Source organism: Varanus komodoensis, unplaced genomic scaffold (genome assembly GCF_004798865.1).
Source record: "Varanus komodoensis strain SLA01 unplaced genomic scaffold, ASM479886v1 scaffold22, whole genome shotgun sequence".
Lineage (NCBI taxonomy): Eukaryota > Metazoa > Chordata > Lepidosauria > Squamata > Varanidae > Varanus > Varanus komodoensis.
Genome location: NW_025335606.1, coordinates 5,902,439 through 5,918,606, shown reverse-complemented (window position 1 = coordinate 5,918,606; position 16,168 = coordinate 5,902,439). Strand labels below are relative to the sequence as shown.

Below are 16,168 nucleotides of genomic sequence, written 5' to 3'. Positions count from 1 at the left end.
TAAAATTGCTGATTTTTTTTTAATGTTAACATCTAGTGCAAAAATGTTCTTGTATCTTAATGGAGGGCTTCCAGCTGGAGAAGGGTTCCCCAAATAAAAATTAGCACACGTCTCTGAGAAGGGTCTGTTCAGTTTCTCCTGATGTTGTCTTTGCAAGTAAAAATAAATTGCTTTAATATACAAATTCAGCCCCTTGCTCACAGGAATTTGCTACAATGGCCTTTTGTGGGGGATGGTTCAAATCTTGACTTAAGGTTTCAAAACCTAAGTGCAGCTCAGACAGACTCAAATTCTTTTTGCCAGTCAGTATATTTTTGGCTTAAATTCTTAGCAGAGGGCTTCGTGTGAGCGATCACATCCAGGAAGTCTTCAGTTGTAACAACATCCAGCTCAATTACAGGTAAGTTCCCCTTGTCTGGAGAAAGAAAGTTGACAGATTTTGCTGCCCTGTTTAGCAAAACTGGGCTACCTATTTTAGCTGTCGCCACTCAGAAAATTTGGTGTGCTGCCAAAATGATGATATGGCTACTGGCGGAGCAGAGCTCCTTCCAGCACACCTCTGGTCACCATCCAGTCTATCCCACACTGCAAAAGCCTTTTCCCTCAATCGCCACTTGGCGGTCGATGCTGCTGCTGGTGCAGAGATGCATTCTAAGGACTGGCAGCGAAGATCCACCTCGGTCTGCAACTGCCCAGCCTGGGACTGTCTTCAAGGCTTTTGTAAGGATGGTTAGCAAGGTCTGCAAAGCAGTTTCAGTATTTGAGAACCTTGTAAAAGTTAAATTATTATATGCATGTGGCAATGGAAAAAAAGATCTGTTTTTGAGTGATGAATAGTGGCGATTTCAGAGGGATTGTTCTATCGGCCGCTTATATTAACACCCCCACCCCCATAAAAATTTTGTCTTTTGGCACACTAGAAAGTAGACGTTATCCATGTAGTCCTCTACCCCACAAGATGCATTGGAGTGAAACTGCCAGCACTCCCGGCTAGCATGATCAGTACTGGCTGAGAATGCTGGGAGACTCGCTGCAACACGTCCGGAGGACACTAGATTGGAGAAGGCTTTTATGAGGACTAACAAGTTTTGTCATGCGTTTAACGCTGCAGTGAATGTGACCAGAGGGAGAAGGAGGGTTTTCCAATGATATAATTCATGCTGATACTGACTCAAGAACATGTGTGGAATCAATCTCGCCCAGGATGCTGTTCACACGAGGGCCAAGCAGCTGCCCACAGGAAACCACAAACACAACAATGCCCTCCCATCCATGTTCCCCAGCCGCTGGAATACATGGGCACACCGCCTCTGATACGGAGGTAATATCTAGCCATCGGGACAAGTCACCTTCAATAAATAGCTTTGCCCCCTCTGAATTTGGCCAGTCTCCTTTTAAAGCTGATGGCCATGACTGCATCCTGTTGAAGTGAAATCCAGTTTAAGCATGCACTGAGAAGGAAGCCCTCCTTTAATCTGTCTGGAATCTCCAGCCAGTCAGCTTCACAGGATGATTCGGAGTTCTGGTATTATGGGATAGGGAGAAAGCATCTCCTCCTCCACCGCCTCTGTCCATGCATTATTTTGTATACCTCTCCTTCACTTGCCTTTTCTAAGCTAAGCAATCCCAGGTGTGGTAACCTTCCTTGTAGGAGAGCTCATGCACCCCTTAATCATTAGCTGCCCCTTTTTGCCCTTTTTTCCAATTTTTTTTTTTTTAATTCCTTTTTTTAGCCGTGGTGACCAGAACTGTATACAATATTCCAAGTGTAACTGCACCACAAATCTGTAAAAGTATGAGACTGGTGCTGCTATTTTCTTCACTTATCAAGAAGGTGAGAAGAATAACTATTCCTCACAAATCAAAATTATATGACTCTCAGGAAACTGAACGCTGCCACCTTCTGGCATATTCATACATCCGTACAGTCCATCGTTGACCCTCACACCCTACCCTGCCACTCCAGCACTCTCGACAGAAAGGTTACTGCACCTGGCTGGTGATTTTCAAGGGCACTGAAGATTTTTCTCATGGGACGCATCGCAGCTTCTTTGCAGACCAGCTTAACGTCAGATCCCGAATAGCCTTCCATCTCCTAGTATATAATCACAAATGCACGGCTTGGTCAGCAGAACCTTCCTTCCCACTGCATACAGCCACAAAGCCAGTGTTTAGCAGAATGGGTGTCTGAGGTATTGGGGAATTGTCCCCTGTATGAGTCTTACATTTAGAAAATGGGTCTCCCTCTTATTGCACTTTTTTCCAATTGTCACCCTATTCAAATGAAGGAAATGGACCATCCTGACTACAAAACCCTGGCTAGGCACTCCTGTTACTGGCCTAGGTTTCCTGCCTCTTTCCGGCAGTTGTCCCACTGATACAATGTCAGGGGATGGGCTGTTCTAGCTTAAGTAACGATTGCATGTGCCTCTCATTCTAAGCAACCCCAAGTGCCACAGATGGATGCTCCTGGTCAGTCTCCCAGCCGGGGACAGCTGATTTTCAGAAATGGAACTATTGAAATGTTTTCAGGAAATTCCCAGGCCCCTGGAACATGGTGCTGCAGCCATCTCTCGTCCCTATGGGAGAAAGACATCCTGACCAGCAATCCTTGCTCTGGCAAGGTCCCGGTCAGCAATACGTTGCATATGTGGAGACCTCTGAAAACTGCACCTAGTTCAAAATGCAGCTGCCAGGTGAAAAATGGTGCTTTTCATGTCTATATGAAGCAGCTGGAGGTGGTCAGGAGTTAGAGTGAGGTGTCACTAATATGCAGATGACTGTCCTCTAAGTCAGGTGAGATTTTGGGGGTAGGAAGAAGGGACTATATAGTGATTAACTACAGTATTTATTTATTAAATTTCTATCCCACCTTTTTCAGACAATCAACTCAATGCGGCTTACATAATTCTCCTCCTCCTGCTCTGAATCTTATCCCCACAGCAACAACCCTGTGGGGTAGGTTGGACTGGGAGTCTGTGACTGGCCCAAAGTCACCCAGTGGACTCCATGACTGAGTGGGGACTAGAACCCAGATCGCCTGAGTCCCAGTCCTACACTCTTAACCACTGCACCACACTGCCTTTCATATATATATGAGGAGTATATATTATATACAATGAGCTCCATAAGTGGAGAAGCAGAGATTTTACTTCCTCTCCCAGAACACTCAAGCCCAGAGTCATCCCATGAAGCTGATTAGTGGGAGGTTTAGGACAAATGAACGGAAGGACTTCTTCACACAACATAAACTATGGAATTTGCTGCCCAGGAAGTGGTGATGGCCACCAATCTGGATGGCTTTATAAAGGGACAGACAGATATATGAGGGAGGCTACCAGTGGTTACTAATCTTGCTGGTCGCCTTCACCAGAGACTGTGTGCAGACTGCTGAACTGGATGGACCCTGGGTCTGATCGGGCAGGGATTTTCTTACATTTCTATGCACTTTATACAACGGAGCTGAATCTGTCAGACACAGGAGCAGGTCGGCCATCAAGGGTGGCATGGCTGGGCCCCAACCCACCAACCAGAGTTCCTGGGCATGCTCCTGCTCTTCCCTGTCGCTTGCTCCCAGCCGCTTGCCCTGGCTGGGGAGGGGGGCAGTGCACAGCCCCTTGCTGCCTAGCCCTCTGTCAAGCACGTGATGGGTAGCTGGGAAGAGAAAGCACAGCCAGAGGCCACGGTGATAGGAGGGGAGGGGTGCGGCACGGTGGGCCCTGGTGTTCCACACCTGGCTCTTCAGGGCTGCCCTTTGACATGCGGACCTGCTCGGCCGCTTCCCCCAGCCCCATCCACAGCGGCCTCTAACCCTCAGCTTGCCACAGGGTACGCGCAGAAGGCTGTGCGGCGGAGGGAAAGCTAGGGCAGTGCATCCCCTTTTGGAAAGGGCCTTTGGGGCCATGGAACCAGCTGTGCAGTTCCTTGGATCCTTGCCATTTGAGAAGATGGGTTTGCTTCTGCGGGTTTGCAGCCAGCTGCCCTGCTCCAAGAGAGCCCGTCAAGAGAGCATGAAGGAGCCCAGCTGGGTCAGGGACATGGCAGAAGCCTCCAGCAAGCTCCCAGCAGCACAAGCTGGCAACAGCCCCATCGGACCGCCTGGTCCTGGCTCCCCGCTGACTAGAAGCTTGTTGCCTCTGAGCTTGGGGGTTTTATTTATTTATTTAAAAATTTCTATGCCGCCCCATGTGGGCATCCTTCAGCCCTCGACAGACTTCTCCTGTGTGTGGGAGTCATCTTCCCCTGTGAATGTCACCGATGATAGAGTTTATTTTATTTATTTAAAACGTTTCTATGCTGCCCCCATCACAACAAAGCCTCGGGGCGGCTCACAAAAAATACAAAAAAAAAAACCAATTAACCCCCCCCCCCCGGTGCATTTTTGGCTAATTTAAAATCCTAATAAATACAATAATTTAGAAAGTAAAATAACTTTTAAATAAAAAGATCTTAGCCTGGCGCCGAAAAACAAATAATGACGGTGCCAGGCGGACCTCTCTGGGGAGCGCATTCCATAGATCGGGCGCCACCGCAGAGAAAGCCCTCCTCTGGGTACTCACCCTCCTAATTTCTTTCACGGAGGGTTACCGGAGAAGGGCATCCGTTGCTGATCTCAAGGGGCGGGAGGGCATATATGGGCGCAAGTGTTCCTTTAGATATCCAGGTCCCAAGCCCTTTAGGGCTTTATAGGTCATAACCAACACGGGCCTGTGCAATGGGCAGCTTGACCTGCTCCCTCACCTGGCTGAGCAAGGTGTAGTCCAGGTCTGTCCTCAGCGCCACTCCTCCAGTGTTGCTCACCGGGGGAAGCCAGTGCTCAACCATCGCCTGCCTGGCCTGCTTATTTGGGAGGTCAACTAGGATCCTCTTCTCCAGCCGGCGCAGCATGGCATAATCCAGTTCCCTATGAAGAGGAATAAGCACACTTCCTGCAGCAGCGTTCCCAACTCAGTGCCAGCCCCATGTGTTGGACCACAACTCCCAGAATCCCCCAGCCAGCTATGTTATGTAGTCCTGCACACAGCAAAGGTGCCGGGTCGGGGTTCTCTGCTCCAGAGAGCTGTTGGACAAAAGGTTTCCAGGTTTGCTGTTTCCTGCCAGGTGGACTGTCGGAAAAATTTTCCTTGGAATCACTGAAATGGTGGAACAGAATTGAGAATGGGTGGGGGTGGGGGGTGATCCCAGACTTGCTGAGGCCCAGATGAATCAGGGTTTGCTTTGTGAGCCACCCAGAGAGCTTTGGTTGTTGGGTGGTATTGAAATCAAATAATTATAATCATAACTAGTACAAAATAACTGAAGGTACTAAAGAATACGTATTTTCCACTATGCCCCATTTCCCTCCCCCACCTCCATACATGCTGTTAAAAAACCTGAAGGGTTTAATCCTGAAACTTTTACAAGTCACCCTTTAATACCAATAAAATCCAACCTCCCCTATTTATAGTGCATATCTTCTCTGAGCGCTGCATGTTTTAAGCACTTTAAGAGTTTCTTTGCTGAAAACCTTCTTTAGCTTAACCATAATAAATAACTTGGCTATCAAGTCCCTTTTTAAATATTAGCAGCTGGCTCCTGCTGGCATATGTTGACTTTACAAAGGATTATGTGCTCTTGCGGTACCAACAACAGGAACTACAGAAGCACCAAAAAAAAAAAAGAGTAAAAAGCTCCCAATTAATCTTTGAAGGCTTTAAGCAAATATCAAGGCTTTTACTACTCTGGGTCTAAGTAAAATCTTTATCTGTGTTTAGAGGCTCACGCAAATGTATTCAAAGCGTACCCTCTGGATCTCTTACCAGGGCAGGTTGGAAGCCGCTAAAACAAAGACAAGATCATCTGATCGGGCCAGGCCATCCATCTGCACCAATAATTCTGTTTTCATCCGCCGGCTTCCTTCATGTTCGCCACTACCAGGATGCATTTGGGGGAGAGGGGAAGGAGGAAATGTTATCCCTGGTGTCTTCAGAACAATCCCTTTTAGGGAGCAGCTCAGATACAGAAACCTACTCGTGTCTCTCTTCTACCCCACCCCATCCCAAATTCCAACAGTGGCTCACTTGCTTCCCTTGGCTAAAACCTAAGCATTTTGTCGAACCTCATGATGGCGAATCCCCCAAAGTTAATTCCATGATGAATCCACTCATCAGAAGACTAGAATGAAAGCAAATGCACCTTCCAGAGTTTTATCTGTGCATACAGATTAATACCAGAGGCACTGAACAAATGCCAGAGCTGGCATTTAGTGAGAAGGCTATTAAGCCTTCAGTTGGATCATGCAAGATAATCGCAGAGAAGAGAAACAGGCCACAGCTCAGTGTCCTTGCCTGTCTGGTAATGCATCCCAATGAAGACAGCCTTGAGTGCCATTTCTTGTATACAGGGAAGGGGAATACAAGTCAATAAAGAAAAAAGCACAGCAGGCCTCCATGTTTTGATTATCAAAGCAACTCATTATTTGCATTTGAGCGACAGAGGTATGCATAAATGACCCTTCTATCTGAACATTTTGAAGACACTCTTTGGACATTCAAACATGACAGCATTTGCTCAGTATCTTCCATCCTGGAATGGAATACTGGACTAAAAGAACCAAATGGACTGACATGGTATACGGCAGCTTTCCATGTTCCTATGAAAAAGAATGCCATGAATCCAGTTCTTAGGAGAGAAGCTGAATGTTGGGGAAATTTCTAATCTCCAGCAAAAAGGCCTCATTTGCTCGCAGGACCCAACCTTAAAAAAACATAAGCATGATTGCTGTCAAGTTTAGAGTGTACGTGTGTACGTGCCTGTGTGCGTCATATAGCGAGGACTATGAGCATCTGAGCCATTGGCCATGCGTATACTGGAAGCAGTCAAAAATCCTTCCTCATTTAGGGCCAGCTCTGTTGGGCTGGATCAGAGTGAACACGGCACGAGCTAATGCACGTAATCAAGTCCACTCGAGCTCTGGAAGAACTTCTCATACTGCATAAGCATCTCAGTGAATGTGCCCATTTCATCCAACCCGCCTGAGGAAAGGAATGAGAGCGCCACACTCAGTACTTAATGCCTTCAGGATCCTTCCTTTTAAAGGCAGGGAGCCTCCATCTTCTAAACAGCTGCTAAGGGGAAGCTTATCTCCATCACATGGAAAGTTTTCCCTCTTGATTTATGTTAGTTATGCAGCTGCTCAGTATTTTTAACAGTTTTAACAGAACTCTGCTTTTGAGTTCTTAAAATACAGCAGATACAGCAAAAAAGAAAAAAATGAAGTCAGTGATACAAAGGTATATCTGAATGCTATCTATGCATCAGAGGGCTCCCCAGGGGATCCCTCTAACAGGAAAGGGACTATGCCAATCTTCCCCAATTTGATGCCCTCTGGATGGTTCGGACTTGAACTTCCAGCAGACCCAGCCAACATAGTCAATGACCAGGGTTAACGGAAGCTGAAGTTCACAACATCTAAAAAGTACTAGGTTGGGGAAGACTGGCCCAAGCTGGTCAATAGCCAGCAGAAACTGTATTTCTCCACTTCTCAGAGAGAACCCTAGAAGGAGGTTACCTAGGCCAGGTACCCCAAGCAGCCCTTCTCCGCTTTCTTGTGTTTTCCTCCCAGGGTAGGACCAACAGCACATTTCAACAGCATTATGCAAATAAAGAGTAGATCACAGCCCGATTTTTAATAGAAACGAAAGGTGCAAACACTTGCTCCTTCTAATAGAGGTGTGTCCAGTACCTGCTCCTAGTTAGGGGTACCAGACACCTCTGCCTGCCAGGTGTGCTTTTATGAGCACAGCCAAACATTCAGGCACAGAAAGCAATGTTCACTGACAGAAAAGGAGTGGGCTTTATAGAAGCAACAGATTTCCTCCAGTGCTGCAACTTGCAATTTTGGTGGGGTTCTTTCTAAGCCATTGGGCAAAAAGATCAACCTGGCAGAAAAGTGAAACACCACCCCTATTTAACTGTATTTCTAGTTATTCTGATAAGAATGTGCCACTTGAAAACAGTTACCCTAAGGCAGTGCCCCGCTGACTCATGACAGACTCGAGTTCATCCAGGAAGATTGTGGAGGGGGCATGGTAACGGGCCAGTTCAAATAACACCTGTTCAGAAAACGAGAGACCAAGAGGAGGCAAGTCAGGAGAGGCAGAACTGGCTTGCATGGCTCTTCTCTTTGATTACCCTAAGTTGGGAAGGCTGTGCTGCTGGGACAAGCCACTGTCCAAAAGATAGTGACCAGCAGAAAATATGCTGGTACCTTTGTTTGAAGTGCACCAATCATGTTGCTGGACAGAAACTCCTGCGCACCCTTGCAGCACAGCTAGAGGTAAGGAATGAGGGAAGCTGCTGTCCAGCAACTTCTGGCAAGGGAGGCCTCATCCCCTCCCTGGGTCTGGTCCCACACTGTCTACTCTAACTGGCAGCAGTGCTTCATGATCCCACATGGAGGTCTGCCTCATCCCTTGCAAACACAAAACGCTGGGACATCCTGCACATGTGTTATATGCTCCCCCAGTACTATGGTCTTGCATACTTCTAGTCCTTTCAGTGGGATATGTGCAAGGTATCATACTAATGAATTCTTCTGCTTAGAACCTAAAACTGCAGTGAGGGCAAATAAGATAACAGCCAGGGGGAAAGTATTGCCTAAAAAGAATGGATAAGAAATACAGTGTTCTCCGGAACTGTCAATATGCAGTTACTATGTTCTTTCTGGTGCAGGCTGGACAACTTGCAACAGCCCTGTGTATTTCCAGAACCTGAAAGCAGCCATGTTGGACAGACCAAGGCCTATCTAGTCCAGCATTCAGTTCATACATGGCCAAAGAGGTGTCCTCATGGGAGGCCCACAGGCAGGACCAGGGGACAAATGCACTCTCTTGTTTGTGTTCTCCAGCTGCTGACAGCTGTGGGTAGCCTTATCCACCATGAATTTGTCCAAACCCCTGCTTAAAGTCATCCAAGTTGGTGGCCAAGTTTGGATGCCGTCTACAGAATATATTTACACAAAAGTCAATGTCCCTCTCGGCAGGGACCTCTTTTGCTCTCACTTTGGAATTTTTTAGAAATGCTAAACTAATAAAAATAAACATGGACACTTTCTGTATGATTCTGCTATTTAATGTAATCTGACTGCAGTGATTATATCAGTCAACAATGTGATGAGGTTGCAAAAATGACAAATGCTATCTTAGGCAGTATTAAAGGAAGCATCACTTTCAAATTCTGGGAAGTACTGGTTCCCCTTTACTCAGCACAGGTTATGCCTCATCTGGAGTACGATGTCCATTTCTGAGCACCACGCTTTAAGAAAGATGCAGACAAGTTGGGAAGGGTTCAGAGGAGGGCAACAAGGATGATGCAGGTCTGGAAACAAACCCCTACGAGGAGAGACTGAAAGAACAGGGCATGTTCAGTCTCGAGGAGAGATAGAAGAGCACTCTAGAAGAACTTGCAAGGGGTGCCACAGAGGAGGAGGGCAGGATCCCGTTTTGATTATCGCAAGTGCAGGACATGATAATGGGCTCAAGTTACAGGAGGCCAGATTATAGCTAGATACTGGGAAAAGCTTCCTGACGGTTGGAGCAGTATGACAATGGAAACAGTGACCCAGGGAAGTTGTGGGCTCTCCCACATTAGGGGCGTTCAGGATGCAACCAGACAGCCATCTGAGAGGGGTGGTTTCAGTGGGACTGAACAGGACTCCCAGGGCCTTCTGGCTCCTTCCAACTCCAGCTTTCTATGATTCTACATTTGCTTCTTCAGGTCATTTTGTTTTGATTTTATAAGCTACCCAGAGATGGATAATGATGAAATCACCGTAAGTCACCCCAAAACCCTGGAACAGGAGGCTGGACTATTGATAGAATAAAATAAATTTAAAATTGTATTTATGTGCTATATATTTTGTCCTCTGCTACACAGTTGCTAATATTCTGAGAGAAATAAATGCATGCTAGACAAGACTATTCAGGAAACAAATATTAGAAATACTGGCTTGGTATCAGAGTACAAGCCATTTCTTAAATCTGCTTGGCTTATAAAAGAGGAGAGAAAGAGCAAACATACAGAAATAATCCTGTCTTTATGTTTTAAATCTTTTCCTCCTAAATCCTATCCAAGTACATAGGAAATAACAGGATAGAAGACAATTATACCAGAAAGGAATTCTGGGCAAATCCTAAAGCAGCAACCAGAGATTAAAACATGATTTTTTTTTTTTTTTTTTTTTTGGTATTGTTGCTCCATTAGATTTTTAAATAAGGATTACAAAGGAGAGAAAGAAATACAATTTAAAATAAAGTTAGGCTGAACTAAAACATGGGGTGAGGGGCTGCTCTGACCAGCACAATATGGGAAGAATCCCCCGCTACAGAAAATGAGGCAGAAGGGTTGTTTAAAAAAGATGGCTGATTTTTTTCTACAGAGAGAATTCTTCTTTACAAGAGTTAAGGTCTGACATGCTGTCACTTACCGAACCATGCTTTATTGATTTTCTGACTTAAAGATGACTGCATTACAATGCACAATGAAGTAAACTCTGGAATTGACATGAAGTTATAGCTTTAATCTTTGCAGTTAATGGCATCACATACTGAGAGTCCAGTCCTCTCAAAGACTGCTGTGGCAGCGGCTACCAGATGGTTCTCTTTGTGTCCTGCATTCCCACAAGAGCTTAGAAAGACCAGTGTTTGCAGTAGACTGGGGAGTTCACCTTCCTAAGTTTCCTTCACTGTGACAACAGGGTTTGTGGCCTTGAGAAAGTGGAGAGGGAGATGTTTTCTGCCCTCTCTCCAGTTACTAGAACCCAACAGGGACATCCCATGAAGCTGGTTGAGGGATACTAAGGGCAGATGAAAGGAAGTGCTTCTTCACACAGTACACAGTTGAACTATGGAATCTGCTTCCAAAAAAATCCAGTGCTGGCCACCAATTTGGACAGGTTTAGAAGGAGTGGACAAATTCATGGAGAAGAAAGCTATCAGTGGTTACTAGTGTGGATGGCCATATACCAGGAAGGAAGGATGTTGCACTTTGGCATTCTCGGTACTAGTTGCCACTGAGCCATGAAACTCCCTGGGCGACTTTAGGTCAACCACAGATTCTCAGCCTAACCTACCTCACCGGGTTGTTGCAGGGATGAGATGGGGAGGAGGGTTATGTAAGCCACCTTGGGTTATTGATGGAAAAAAAGGTGGGCTATAAACATAATAAATAAATAAGCTACCTCCCAACCAGAGGCAGTGTATCTACGTACGCCAGCTGCTGGGGACCATGAATGAGAGGGTGCTGCCGCACTTGTATTTTGCTTGTGGGTTTTCTACAGGCAGTTGCCTGCATGGCCACAGATTACGGGGCTAGATGGACCCTCAGCCTCATCCAGCAGGGCTCGTCTCGTGTTCAGCCCTTCCTTAGGCCATCTCATTCGATAATTCTTTGCTGTTCAATCCCATTGGTGTACAAAGAAAACAAAAACTATTTTTTACTTTGACAAGCTTTTCTGAATCACCCCTCCATTTGCTGACAATAGTAGAAGCCGAGATGTTAAAGAAGGTTGTCTTGCATTCAGTGGCAACGGCTTTAGCTAGCAAAGTTTTTCCAGTACCTACAATGGATAGGAAAGAAGGCATTTACTCTCAAGCTTAATTTAGATACCTTCCCACTTGGAAGTTGTACATGTATTATGTTCTCATAATAAATATCTTGAGTAACTTGCTAAAGAGAAGCTTACCCCATTAAAAATCCCACAATGAAGACTTTTTAAAGGGTCTTTTTTCATCAGAAATGTTCCATAACAATAATTTCATTATCAATTCCATTTCTATACCACAGCCAAAGCTGGGGAATGTTATTAAATAGCAAAGAAATCATAGATGGGATTTAAAAAATTAAATAATTTCCCTAAAAATGGAAGCCCTGGCAAGAGCTATTGCTGAGATTACCTGCAACAGGTAAGTTATGATGGTGCATTTCTTACATGAAATAAATGATCTTTAAAGGCCTCTGAAGAAAAGAGACACAGTGCCTAGACTGGCTGGCAGCTGGTCTACAAAAGCTTAGATTATAGGGAATGATGGATATTGTATTTCAGAGATGATGGGCTTGGTTTAAGCATGCTGCTGCTGGCTTAAATCCTATGTTCAAGAACAGGCTCTGGTGATAGCTATAGAGAGAGCAGAACAGTAACTGCCTATTTTCCATGCTGCTTCCGACTGCAGCACTTGGAACAGTTTTACAAAGTGTTGAATGGGTCACTCTTTTGCTTAGTAATGCACACATATAGATGTGACTCTTAAAAGTTTGCTTTCAAAGAAAATGGAAGGCAGCTCACTCACAGTATGAGGAAAGGGTCACACCTAGAAACTAATCTAGCAAGCATCTTGCAAGCATGTGGGGCTGCGTAACATCTTCACCACGGATGAAGAACCCACCTTTGCTACCAATATTATGGCTGCCTTCCCCCAGAGCATATGAACCCAGGCAGACGTCTAAGTGTGTGAACTTGCGCGTGTTCAGATAGGGGAAGTCCTAAACCTCCAGCATACCCCAGCTGGGGCGTTCTGGCTTTATTCCTGCCTCAGCATGGACAGGACCGCACCCCAAGTGAATGCACGAGTGGGTTCACAAACCGCTGCAGCTGTGTAGTCAGTACCTGGGGGTCCATAGAGCAACAGTCCTTTCCAGGGAGAGAGAATGCCCGTAAACAACTGTGGATACTGGGGAAAGAAGAGGAGGGAACTGAGAATTAGAAAAGCGGTTAATCCTTTCCTCACAGAATATGTTCGGCATTGACTATGGGCTTGCCACCTGCCGCCCCTTCCACAATGCCAGCTCCTCAACTGTTCCTTTGCAAGCCATTCATCTCACAGGGGAGGGCGGCTGCTGAACAGCATGTGCTACATGAGCGGGGGAAAGAACTGGTAGCTTCTTCAAAGTTTTGCTTCTGAGGCTTCCAGCTACGCCACAGCACTCCACGGAGCGCACGAGGCGAAAGCCCTTCACAGCCATGTCCTTGGGCAGGAGTAATGCATCCTGAGCGACAAGCTGGGGGGACTGAGCAGACTGCTGTTCAGTAAGTGGTCCAACACTCTCTGAAGCGACTGAGTGGAGGGGAAGCAGAAAGATGAGGCAGCCTCATGGTGAAACAGGCCACTGGCCCCTCTGGGCCAATAGAGCTGGCTGTGCCCGGCCATGTTTCCAGCGGCTCTACTGAGCCTGCTCCCAGGTGGCTGGAACTGGGGTTCCTGAGCCACTTCCAACCCAAGGGCTGCCTTCCAGTGCAGACAAGCTTTGGGGCTGCCTTCCAGTGGTGGGCAAGGCCGAAAGGGGAACATATGGGGCCAGCAGTTTAGCTTAAAGCGGTTGCTGTCAGCAAGCTAAGCCTTCCGAGGGACATTTGCACCTTTTAACATGGGGAGCTGGAACTGCATAAAGGTTGGGAAACTGCTGGCAGTGGGGGGAAGAGCTGTGGCCTTCTGGAGTGCCCAGCTGGGATGCCAGGCAGGCCGATTTTGCTGCCTGGCCTGAGGGTCTGCACCCCTGGCTAAAGATGATTAAGCAGATCAGTGCTCCAACGATATAGAAAAGTTGTGTGTGTGTTTGTGAGAGAGAGAGAGAGAGAGAGTCCAAAACTGACAGGAAAAAGGGCTGCCAGATGAGGGCAAGGAGCTGCCATGTGTGGGGAGGAGCTGCAGCTCAATGTCAGAGGGGCGCCTTGCATGTGGCCTTCCCCTGCCAGGTAACATGTGAGGGATTTAGTTTGGGACCTTCTTCCCACAGAACAGGTGCTCTGCCAATCAATTACAGACCTTCCTGGGCACTAAATCCTGCCCCGCACCCCTGCAGGGCAACCTCTTTCTCCAAGCACTTTTTCCAACTGGGTCACTCATTCAGTATTGAAACTCCAGTGCAGAGAACGGCTCCAAGGCAAGCTGCAGGGAGCAAGGCAGCAGTTCCTGCACTGCTCGGCTGTGAGCTCCTTCCAGTGCTCATCTTGGACCCTCCCAGACTCGCCATCTAATTTAGTTTGGCCCGGGAGCCTTTAACTGGGGGTGCCAGGAGCCCTTCTGCACATGCTCCATCATGAAGCAATGGCCCCTGCCAGACAAGGGCTCCCCTTAGGGTTGGGGAGGTCTGAGTTCATAGCCCGAGAAAGGCAAGGGGCAACCAGCCACCCCACATGAATATCCATGTCCATCTGTGGGCCTCGACTTTGCAGGGAACTCGCGCCTTGCGGGTGGGGAATTCAAGGGCTCACGCGGCATTCAAGCCGCCACCACCGCCAGATGCCCTGTCTGGCACCAGCAGCTGTAACATCCTGCTGCGCTGCCCCATTCCAGTTGCCTCACAAAGGAGGAGGGCAGTGCCCGTACAGAACGAAGCTCTTCTCGTTGCTCAGAGCTGTCCTCCGCAAACGTGCTGATCAGGGAGAGACCGAAATCACTGGCAAGGCAAGGGACGATGCCTGGTATGCAGACAGGGGAAGCAGTAGATCTTTTTTCCCCCCCTTTCCATGTGCTGGGAGTTTGATGCAAGGGGGGAACAAGAAAGATCCACCCTCCCTCATCCTCACTTTTACCACGTAATCACCTTTGGTGGAAAAGGCAGCTCTTGCCTCCTTCAGGGTGGGAGGTCTTTAGGTCTCAAGGAACCATCAACTGCTGCAGCTCAGCAGTGCCACAATAAGATGGATTTTGGCCAGGCCGGCAGCAGAAGCAGCCCAAGCACCAGGCATGCCTCAAGCAAGGCAATGCCACCTTAAGTTCCTCTCTAGCTGCAGGTCTTCCCCAGCTCTTCTTCATCGTTCCACCCACAAAGTCAATACTTTCGAAATCCACGTTGTGGACTCACAAGGAAAAGAAACAGCACCAGGCAATGGGCTCAGTGGCCCTTAGGATTTGCTTACCCTTATGGGGTACACAACAGCTTCCTTGACTAACCGCTTGGCTGCGTCGAGTCCTATGATATCATCCCACTTTACATTAGGGTTATGGAGGTAGATATCCTGCAAGAGATGGTTGGATTCTTTTAAACAACAGGACTCTTATTTCCCCACTCAAGCACGATAAACATGGATGCAGAAGAATAAGCTTATGCTGGGCTGTAAAATTAAATGAGATGAAAAGAGACTGCTTGTTTGCTTTGAGAGCACAAGGTCTAAATTGCTAATGGAACAAAGGAATGGAAATCCTAAGCCTGCTCGCCTAGGAGTGAATTCCACTGCAGCTGCTGAGGCTGCTCAGTAATTAGGCTTAGGGTTGCATGTATGACCTTTGTGGCCTATAGGCAGGCCACGAGATGCTGCATCAGGCGGCCCCCAAGAGTGCAATCTTGAGCATGTTTAGACAGGAAAGAGCCCTGTGGCTCCCAGAATGCTCCAACCAGTTAGGCATTCTGGCTAGGAAATACCTGGAGGTGTGGGACGTTGTTCAGTCTAAACACGCGTAAAACGGCACCATTACTCACAAACACTTGCACCGATTCTCTGCATTGCACCAGAAGCAGCCACTCGGAGTCCCTCAAGTTTGAGGGCAGGGAACTGCCAGAAGCGAAGGGCTTCTTTTTGCTATTTGAAAGAAAAGGTCCCAAAGCTCCTGCTGTGGGAGCTGTGTGCTTCGCAGGCTGTGTGCAGCTGCTAGCGAGCACGCAAGTCGCTCTTGCATTAACAAACCATCAAACTTCATCTCCTGCATTGGTCAGTGACCATTTCTTTTGTGCGTGCAGAGAGCCAGTAACCCATCAGAAAGTCATCTGCATGGATCCCACCGAAGTGGATGCGAGGGCGTATCCTTTTCAGCAAGGCTCACGTGGAAAACCGCTCCACTGGGTTGTGCCCAGAACGGGCCCCTCTATCTGTATGTAGACGTGCCTCCTGTTGCTCCTGCATGGTTCTGGTATCGAGAGGTGGCGAAGGGGAGGATTAATTCCTCAACCAACTTGGCCTAGTGCGCAGAGCAGATCCCAGATTTTCAGGACGAAAAAGAGAGGTTTGGCCTCACCCTGCTCACAACGGTCGCGAGTTCTCTCATTTCACCCGTCATTCCAACAAAGGCACCCAGGGGTTTTAATAATCGTTCCTATTTTTAAAAAATACAGAAAGAAAGAAAGAAAGAAAGAAAGAAAGAAAGAAAGAAAGAAAGAAAGAAAGAAAGAAAGAAAGAAAGAAAGAAAGAAAGAA

At 47.2% G+C, this 16,168-nt stretch overlaps 1 protein-coding gene across 4 annotated transcripts in view; it reads right to left on the bottom strand.

Annotated features, from left to right (window-relative positions):
• The window catches only part of KATNAL2 (katanin catalytic subunit A1 like 2), a 34,452-nt gene continuing 18,284 nt past the window's right edge, over nt 1–16,168 (bottom strand). For 3 of the 4 annotated variants that reach the window (XM_044431535.1, XM_044431536.1, XM_044431538.1), the window contains 9 exons: nt 15,990–16,067; nt 14,897–14,995; nt 12,644–12,707; nt 11,478–11,596; nt 8,002–8,093; nt 5,799–5,909; nt 4,741–4,903; nt 1,993–2,095; nt 1–415 (listed from right to left, as the gene is read on the bottom strand). In XM_044431535.1, coding sequence (XP_044287470.1) covers nt 276–415; nt 1,993–2,095; nt 4,741–4,903; nt 5,799–5,909; nt 8,002–8,093; nt 11,478–11,596; nt 12,644–12,707; nt 14,897–14,995; nt 15,990–16,067 — 969 coding nt within the window. In that variant the 3' untranslated portion in view covers nt 1–275. The remainder of the gene's footprint in view (nt 416–1,992; nt 2,096–4,740; nt 4,904–5,798; nt 5,910–8,001; nt 8,094–11,477; nt 11,597–12,643; nt 12,708–14,896; nt 14,996–15,989; nt 16,068–16,168) is intronic. The other variant, XM_044431539.1, reaches the window with a different exon arrangement.